This window comes from Echiichthys vipera, assembly GCF_963691815.1.
Source record: "Echiichthys vipera genome assembly, chromosome: 15".
NCBI lineage: Eukaryota > Metazoa > Chordata > Actinopteri > Perciformes > Trachinidae > Echiichthys > Echiichthys vipera.
Window position 1 is genome coordinate 401,484 of NC_139840.1, and position 10,000 is coordinate 411,483.

Genomic DNA, 10,000 nt, shown 5'->3' on the forward strand with positions numbered 1-10,000 from the left:
GGGAGGAGCTAACCAGAGCAGGGAGGAGCTAACGAGAGCAGGGAGGAGCTAACCAGAGCAGGGAGGAGCTAACGAGAGCAGGGAGGAGCTAACGAGAGCAGGGAGGAGCTAACCAGAGCAGGGAGGAGCTAACCAGAGCAGAAGAAGAAGAAGAAGAATTACTTTATTAATCCCACACGTGTTACACACACAGACCCGAAATACACACATGCACAACCAGGGCCTATACATGCAATTAAGGAGAGATGTTAGAGCGAGGGGGCTGCCAGTGACCAGCGCCCCGAGCAGTTGGGGGTTCGGTGCCTTGCTCAACAGCACCTCGGAAGTGCCCAGGAGATGAACTGGCACCTCTCCAGCCACCAGTCCACGCTCCATACATGGTCCACACAGGGACTTGAACCAGCGACCCTACGGTTCCCAGCCAAGTCACCTATGGACTGAGCTACTTCCGCCCCAGGGAGGAGCTAACCAGAGCAGGGAGGAGCTAACCAGAGCAGGGAGGAGCTAACCAGAGCAGGGAGGAGCTAACCAGAGCAGGGAGGAGCTAACCAGAGCAGGGAGGAGCTAACCAGAGCAGGGAGGAGGCTTTAGCTCCGCCCACTGACCCACTGACCGTGTGTTGTTGTCTTCAGAGGAGGACGAGGCTCTGAGGAAGGAGACGCGTCTGCTGCTCGGTCTGTGTTTGGACTCTCGGGCTCGATACCGAGTGGCAACGCTGCACCTGAAGCAGGCGGGGCAGGACTACGAGGCGGCCCTGGACATCTGCCGCCAGGAGCAGGGAGACAACCACCCCCAGGTAGGACACGCCCCCAGATAGGATACGCCCCCATGTAGGACACACCCACATATAGGACACACCCACATATAGGACACTCCCACCGGTAGGACACGCCCATATTAAGGACACGCCCACAGGTAGCACAGCAGGGAGCCATGTTTGACCCTAAATGACGTGATCGTGGTGTCTCCTCTCAGACTCTGGTGCTCATGAGCGACCTGGCCACCGTCTGGGATCTGCAGGGTCGCCATGACGACGCCCTGGCGCTGGTCCAGCAGGCCGTGGACCTGAGCCGCTCGGCGGGGCACCCGGACCAGCACGTGCTGCTGGGGAACATGGCGGGCATCCTGCTGCACACAGGTCAGAGGTCACCGTTCACAGAGATGATACATGTGGGGGCTCGTCCGGGATTTCAACCAGGACAGGCGTCATTTACGCTGGGGACACGTGTTAAAAGTAAACTTTGTTAAAAATGTTCTGAAAAAAAGCTTCTGACAATGAGGTGACGTGGTCACATGATCAGCGGCGGTGTGACAGAAGAGACGTTAAAGTTAGCTTAAACATGTTAGCTTAAACATGCTAAAGACAAAATCAGAGGACAGAAGAGACGTTAAAGTTAGCTTAAACATGTTAGCTTAAACATGTTAGCTTAAACACGCTAAAGACAAAACCAGAGGACAGAAGGACGTTAAAGTTAGCTTAAACATGTTAGCTTAAACACGCTAAAGACAAAACCAGAGGACAGAAGGACGTTAAAGTTAGCTTAAACATGTTAGCTTAAACATGCTAAAGACAAAACCAGAGGACAGAAGGACGTTAAAGTTAGCTTAAACATGTTAGCTTAAACACGCTAAAGACAAAACCAGAGGACAGAAGGACGTTAAAGTTAGCTTAAACATGTTAGCTTAAACATGCTAAAGACAAAATCAGAGGACAGAAGAGACGTTAAAGTTAGCTTAAACATGTTAGCTTAAACATGTTAGCTTAAACACGCTAAAGACAAAACCAGAGGACAGAAGAGACGTGTTCCTTGTGAAACACCGGAGCTGAGTCTGGACTCTGATGTTGAACCGGGTTCCTCGTGTTTGTTCTGGTTCTTTTACGTTTCCACCACTTTTCAAAACAAAGTGACGTCCATGCCGGGACACGATCAGAACAGCTCCATCTAGAGTCTCCAGATCGTGGTCTCAACAACAAAGTAGAAGTCCAGCAGTGGGGTTGCCAGGTTGGTCAGACCCGGCCCAGCAGTGGGGTTGCCAGGTTGGTCAGACCCGGCCCAGCAGTGGGGTTGCCAGGTTGGTCAGACCCGGCCCAGCAGTGGGGTTGCCAGGTTGGTCAGACCCGGCCCAGCAGTGGGGTTGCCAGGTTGGTCAGACCCGGCCCAGCAGCTCCAGGAGAGCGGAGTCTGTTTGAGCCTGTTTGAACCCGTCCCCTCCAGAAAACCACAGCATCAAAACAAGGATTAGAGGAGTTTGACTGACAGTTAGCGTTAGCCGTTAGCGTTAGCCGTTGCAGCTAAGTGCAGATGAAAGTGATGTTAGCATCCAGGAGCAGCGTAGCCATGTGGGCGTGCGTTTGAATGGCGTTCCTCTCCTTTCTCTCAGTCCATGGAGTGAATGCTCGGCCTATAGTGACTCTGGTTGTTGCCCGTCTCCGCTCACTCAGCTGCTGGGACAAAGAACGCCCCCTTCACTGAGGCGCCCAATATTATTAAAATATGACTTTAATAAAGACTCAGATCAGCGTCACACACACACTCTGAGGAGCGCTGAGCACGGCGGTCAGGGGACACGGGGTGGGAGGCGTCTCTGATGTGTGTCTGTGGTGGTGCAGGCCGGCTGGACGACGCGCTGCGGTTCTACCAGGAGGCCCTGAGTCTGGCTCAGCGGGCCGGGGACCGGGACACCGCGGACCAGATCCAGGAGGGACTGAAGGAGGTGAAGAAGAGGAGGAGCCAGGAGAGGAAGGAGGAGAGGAAGGAGGAGAGGAAGGAGGAGAGGAGCCAGGAGAGGAAGGAGGAGCGGAGCCAGGAGAGGAAGGAGGAGAGGAAGGAGGAGAGGAAGGAGGAGAGGAAGGAGGAGAGGAAGGAGGAGTGAGGAGGACGAGGAGGACGGAGCTGCTCCAACACACGGACCGGGGATCGAACCTGTGCACGCTTCAGAGGACGACGGGCGAGTGTGTGTGTGTGAAAGAAGGTGTGTGTTTTAAATAAAGGTGTGAAGTGTTGTTATGGGTGCATGAGTAGCTGCGGCGTGGGCGTGGGCGGCGGCGAGCGTGCACAGAAACACGTGAAGAAGAAACACATGAACATTGTAAACGCTGTCGTCGTCGTCGTCGTCATGGTTTCCTGTTCGTGGTGATGTTGATTTTTGTTGTGTTGCATAAAAAGATGTTTATTATAAAAACACGTTTCCACTCAGTGACAGTTTAAAGTCTCAGGTGAGAAGAGAGAAATGTGAGACGCTCAGAGCTGCGGTGGTTACAGGAGAGTTGGGGGCTCGTCCCCTCGACGCCCAAACACAGAAACCAGACGTTTGAGACGTGACGTGACGTTTGTGACGTGACGTGACGTTTGTGACGTGACGTGACGTTTGTGACGTGACGTTTGTGACGTGACGTGACGTTTGTGACGTGACGTGACGTGACGTTTGTGACGTGACGTTTGTGACGTGACGTGACGTTTGTGACGTGACGTGACGTGACGTGACGTGACGTGACGTTTGTGACGTGACGTGACGTTTGTGACGTGACGTGAGCGTGAAGAGCTTCGTCCTCTGTGATGGAAACAGGAGCAGGTGACCTGAGGAGCGTCGGACTCCTGTCAACACGTTTGATCTCATTTCTGCTGATTCTGAGAGTTTGGTGTGAAACACTTTGAGCTGATTCATGTGTGAGAAATAAAGTTTATCATTATAAATATTAACGTTTATTCATATCATTATTATTAATATGGGAGGTCAAAGGTGTGTGTGTGTGTGTGTGTGTGTGTGTGTGTGTGTGTGTGTGTGTGTGTGTGTGTGTGTGTGTGTGTGTGTGTGTGTGTGTGTGTGTGTGTGTGTGTGTGTGTGTGTGTGTGTGTGTGTGTGTGTGTGTGTGTGTGTGTGTGTGTGTGTGTGTGTGTGTGTGTGTGTGTGTGTGTGTGTGTGTGTGTGTGCGCAGGTTCCCACAGAAGGTGATGCAGGTGAACTTCCTGTTGTGTTTACTGAACATGTCAGAATAAAAGCTCAGTGATGACAGTAAACACACCACAGACACACACACAAACAGGGGATTAACACACACATACAGACACACACACACACATACAGACACACACACACAAACAGAGGATTAACACACACACATTTAAATGAGGAATTCCATCAAACTAATAATGAGTTAATATAATAATAATAAAACCATCACCTCATCGTGGTGCAGAGGTTTGTGACCCTGAGGGCTGTGGTCTGGATCTGGACCCGTGCTCCTGGATAGGGGCTTGGACCCTGGTCTTCTCTGGAGGGGCCCAGGGTGTGAGGGTCTACTCACACTGTCCTTGTGGCCGGGGCCAAAACCGTTTTTTCAGCTAAAGTCTAGTACCTTTAAGCAGTGTGAGTGCACCTGCTCCGCGCACAACTGCGGCCAGCGGACCGTCCACGGCCCGCTTGAAAGAGGTGGGCTTTAGTGGAGCCGTTTGCACATGTACGAGCACGAGCGTGCGCACGTGTGCGAGCACGAGCCCTACGGCAGTAGCGTTATGTCCGCCTGTTCGGACATTTAACAACAACAACAATGGCGGTGAAAGGTTCACGTTGGTGTGATGCGGAGGTGGAGTGTTTACTGCAGATTTGGTCGATGAAAAGATTCAAAAACAGTCGACAAGACGCACAAAAACTCCGAGGTCTACGGAAAGATCTGGAAACAAAGCCACGCATCGCCATGACGTCATCAATGCGTGTGACGTGTTACGGCGTGATGACGTATAGGCAGCAAGAAGCATTCTCCGAGGCCCAGGTAGTGTGAGTACAAACGGGGCTGGAGGGGGGGACAAGGACCCTAAAGCACGGGGCACGGCACGGAGGAACAGTGGGAGGTCGCTCTGAGGGGCCGGGCGGGTGTGGGGAGACTCACAAACCCCCGGCTGAGCGCCGCGGTGTTGGAGTTGACCCCGGTGGACCAGAGGGTGGCCTCCTTACGCCTGCGGGTGGTGGGGGGGGGACTCTGACTGTTGTTGGTGCAGATGCAGCGAACAGCAGTTCAGAGTCTGGGGCCTTCTTGGAGACCCTGAATGGAGTCCTGCATGGGGCTCCAGTAGGGGACTCCAGAGTCCTGCTGGGAGACTTCAACGCCCACGTGGGCAACGATGGAGACACCTGGAGAGGCTGATTGGGAGGAACGGCCTCCCTGATCTAAACCCCAGCGTCTGGTGTTAGACTTGTGTGCTGGTCCTGGATCCTCTTTAACAAACACCATGTTGGAACAGAAGGAGGCTCAGAAGTGGACCTGGTTCCAGAGCACACTAGGCCAAAGGTCCAGGATCCAGTCTGTGATGGTCTCATCTGATCTGAGGCCGGATGTTTTGGACACTCGGGTGAAGAGAGGGGCAGAGCTGTCAGCTGATCACCATCTGGGGATGAGTGGGTCAGAGGACGGGGAAGGTTCTGGACAGACCGGGTAAACCCAAACCAGTAGTGCGGGTGAACTGGGACCGTCTGGAGGAGGCCCCTGTCCCAGAGACCTTCACCTCACACCTCCGGAGGAGCTTTTCTGGGTCCCTGTGGAGGTCGGGGGCATCGAACCGGAGTGGCGGTGAGCTGTGGCCTCAAGGTCTCAGGTGCCTCAAGGGGCGGGGACCCTGGACCACCGTGGTGGACCCCGGGGGTCAGGGGTCCCCCTGAAGAAGGAGGCCTTCAGGATCTGGTCTCCCAGAAGACTCCGGAGGTGGTTCTGAGGTCCCCACAGGTCTGAAGGACCAGCTCTGCACTCTCCAGGACCCTGGAGGGGGTCTGGGAGTGGGCCCATCCGGTCTACATGTGCTCTGTGGATCTGGAGAAGGCCCATGACCGGGTCCCTGGAGATACTGTGGGAGGTGCTGGGGGAGTCTGGGGGGAGGGGGTCACTTCTGAGGGGGTCCAGTCTCTGTACCCCCAAAGAGAGAGCTGAGTCCGGATCCTGGGCAGTGAGTCGGAGTGGTTCCCGGTGGGGGTCGGCCTCCTCCAGGGGGGCACTCTGTCCCCAATCCTGTTTGAGCTGCAGTCGCTCTACCGCAGCGTTGTGATGAACAGAGAGCTGAGGAAGGCAAAGCTCTGGATCTACCCTCAGTCCTGGTTCCTACCCTCACCTGTGGTCCTGAAAGCTGGGTCAGGACCCAAAGAACCAGGTCCAGGTCACGACCCAAAGAACCAGGTCCAGGTCAGGACCCAAAGAACCAGGTCCAGGTCAGGACCCACAGAACCAGGTCCAGGTCAGGACCCACAGAACCAGGTCCAGGTCAGGACCCACAGAACCAGGTCCAGGTCAGGACCCAAAGAACCAGGTCCAGGTCAGGACCCAAAGAACCAGGTCCAGGTCAGGACCCAAAGAACCAGGTCCAGGTCAGGACCCACAGAACCAGGTCCAGGTCAGGACCCACAGAACCAGGTCCAGGTCAGGACCCAAAGAACCAGGTCCAGGTCCAAGCGTGTGAAGTGTGTTTCCTCAGGAGGGGGTCTGGAGTCTCCCTTAGAGAGAGGGGGAGAAGTTCAGCATCCGTGAGGAACTCGGAGTAGAGCCGCTGCTCCTTTGTGTTGAAAGGAGCCAGTTGAGGTGGTTCAGGATCATCTGGTCTGGATGAACCCTGGGCGCCTCCCTAGGGAGGTGTTCCAGGCACGTCCAGCTGGGAGGAGGCCTCGGGGGAGACCCAGGACCAGAGCTTAGACCTCCACACTGATGTAAACATGTCTTTGATGTGTTTTCAGTGATTCTCACGTTAAAGACGATGATGTCATGAGAACACGGATAATCACAGGTAAACACACTTTCAGGTGAAGATGAAGATAATTACACACACACACACACACACACACACACACACAGAGAGACACACACACACACACACACACACACACACACAGAGACACACACACACACACACACAGAGAGACACACACACACACACACACACACACACACACAGAGAGACACACACACACACACACACACACACACACACAGAGACACACACACACACACACACGTTCATATTAAATTAATAACAATAATAATAATATTAATAACGATGTCGGCAGTCCTGCCGTCGGCTCTGAGCCAATCAGAAGAGAGTCCAGCCTCCACACCTGCGGTAAGTCACTTCCTTTAGCACACGTTTATGCTCCTAGAGGACACTTTAACACACGTTTATGCTCCTAGAGGACACTTTAACACACGTTTATGCTCCTAGAGGACACTTTAACACACGTTTATGCTCCTAGAGGACACTTTAACACACGTTTATGCTCCTAGAGGACACTTTAACACACGTTTATGCTCCTAGAGGACACTTTAACACACGTTTATGCTCCTAGAGGACACTTTAGCACACGTGTATGCTCCTAGAGGACACTTTAACACACGTTTATGCTCCTAGAGGACACTTTAACACACGTTTATGCTCCTAGAGGACACTTTAGCACACGTTTATGCTCCTAGAGGACACTTTAACACACGTTTATGCTCCTAGAGGACACTTTAACACACGTTTATGCTCCTAGAGGACACTTTAACACACGTTTATGCTCCTAGAGGACACTTTAACACACGTTTATGCTCCTAGAGGACACTTTAACACACGTTTATGCTCCTAAAGGACACTTTAACACACGTTTATGCTCCTAGAGGACACTTTAACACACGTTTATGCTCCTAGAGGACACTTTAACACACGTTTATGCTCCTAGAGGACACTTTAACACACGTTTATGCTCCTAGAGGACACTTTAACACACGTTTATGCTCCTAGAGGACACTTTAACACACGTTTATGCTCCTAGAGGACACTTTAGCACACGTTTATGCTCCTAGAGGACACTTTAACACACGTTTATGCTCCTAGAGGACACTTTAACACACGTTTATACTCCTAGAGGACACTTTAACACACGTTTATGCTCCTAGAGGACACTTTAACACATTTATGCTCCTAGAGGACACTTTAGCACACGTTTATGCTCCTAGAGGACACTTTAACACACGTTTATGCTCCTAGAGGACACTTTAACACACGTTTATGCTCCTAGAGGACACTTTAGCACACGTGTATGCTCCTAGAGGACACTTTAACACACGTTTATGCTCCTAGAGGACACTTTAACACACGTTTATGCTCCTAGAGGACACTTTAGCACACGTTTATGCTCCTAGAGGACACTTTAACACACGTTTATGCTCCTAGAGGACACTTTAACACACGTTTATGCTGGTGTTTAGGCGGGTGTGTGGAGACTCTCAAACCCCCGGCTGAGCGCCGCGGTGTTGGAGTTCACCCCGGTGGACCAGAGGGTGGCCTCCTTACGCCTGCGGGTGGTGGGGGGGGGGACTCTGACTGTTGTTGGTGCAGATGCAGCGAACAGCAGTTCAGAGTCTGGGGCCTTCTTGGAGACCCTGAATGGAGTCCTGCATGGGGCTCCAGTAGGGGACTCCAGAGTCCTGCTGGGAGACTTCAACGCCCACGTGGGCAACGATGGAGACACCTGGAGAGGCTGATTGGGAGGAACGGCCTCCCTGATCTAAACCCCAGCGTCTGGTGTTAGACTTGTGTGCTGGTCCTGGATCCTCTTTAACAAACACCATGTTGGAACAGAAGGAGGCTCAGAAGTGGACCTGGTTCCAGAGCACACTAGGCCAAAGGTCCAGGATCCAGTCTGTGATGGTCTCATCTGATCTGAGGCCGGATGTTTTGGACACTCGGGTGAAGAGAGGGGCAGAGCTGTCAGCTGATCACCATCTGGGGATGAGTGGGTCAGAGGACGGGGAAGGTTCTGGACAGACCGGGTAAACCCAAACCAGTAGTGCGGGTGAACTGGGACCGTCTGGAGGAGGCCCCTGTCCCAGAGACCTTCACCTCACACCTCCGGAGGAGCTTTTCTGGGTCCCTGTGGAGGTCGGGGGCATCGAACCGGAGTGGCGGTGAGCTGTGGCCTCAAGGTCTCAGGTGCCTCAAGGGGCGGGGACCCTGGACCACCGTGGTGGACCCCGGGGGTCAGGGGTCCCCCTGAAGAAGGAGGCCTTCAGGATCTGGTCTCCCAGAAGACTCCGGAGGTGGTTCTGAGGTCCCCACAGGTCTGAAGGACCAGCTCTGCACTCTCCAGGACCCTGGAGGGGGTCTGGGAGTGGGCCCATCCGGTCTACATGTGCTCTGTGGATCTGGAGAAGGCCCATGACCGGGTCCCTGGAGATACTGTGGGAGGTGCTGGGGGAGTCTGGGGGGAGGGGGTCACTTCTGAGGGGGTCCAGTCTCTGTACCCCCAAAGAGAGAGCTGAGTCCGGATCCTGGGCAGTGAGTCGGAGTGGTTCCCGGTGGGGGTCGGCCTCCTCCAGGGGGGCACTCTGTCACCAATCCTGTTTGAGCTGCAGTCGCTCTACCGCAGCGTTGTGATGAACAGAGAGCTGAGGAAGGCAAAGCTCTGGATCTACCCTCAGTCCTGGTTCCTACCCTCACCTGTGGTCCTGAAAGCTGGGTCAGGACCCAAAGAACCAGGTCCAGGTCACGACCCAAAGAACCAGGTCCAGGTCAGGACCCAAAGAACCAGGTCCAGGTCAGGACCCACAGAACCAGGTCCAGGTCAGGACCCACAGAACCAGGTCCAGGTCAGGACCCACAGAACCAGGTCCAGGTCAGGACCCAAAGAACCAGGTCCAGGTCAGGACCCAAAGAACCAGGTCCAGGTCAGGACCCAAAGAACCAGGTCCAGGTCAGGACCCACAGAACCAGGTCCAGGTCAGGACCCACAGAACCAGGTCCAGGTCCAAGCGTGTGAAGTGTGTTTCCTCAGGAGGGGGTCTGGAGTCTCCCTTAGAGAGAGGGGGAGAAGTTCAGCATCCGTGAGGAACTCGGAGTAGAGCCGCTGCTCCTTTGTGTTGAAAGGAGCCAGTTGAGGTGGTTCAGGATCATCTGGTCTGGATGAACCCTGGGCGCCTCCCTAGGGAGGTGTTCCAGGCACGTCCAGCTGGGAGGAGGCCTCGGGGGAGACCCAGGACCAGAGCTTA

The 10,000-nt window shown here is 54.0% G+C and overlaps 1 protein-coding gene across 1 annotated transcript in view; it reads left to right on the forward strand.

Moving 5' to 3' along the window:
• The window catches only part of ttc19 (tetratricopeptide repeat domain 19), a gene marked incomplete at its 5' end in the record, with an annotated part of 7,831 nt that extends 4,902 nt beyond the window's left edge, over positions 1–2,929 (forward strand). The window contains 3 exons of the mRNA XM_083927753.1: positions 633–796; positions 976–1,138; positions 2,612–2,929. Of these exons, the coding sequence (XP_083783879.1) occupies positions 633–796; positions 976–1,138; positions 2,612–2,874 (590 nt within the window). The 3' untranslated portion in view covers positions 2,875–2,929. The remainder of the gene's footprint in view (positions 1–632; positions 797–975; positions 1,139–2,611) is intronic.
• Positions 2,930–10,000: the final 7,071 nt, after the last annotated feature.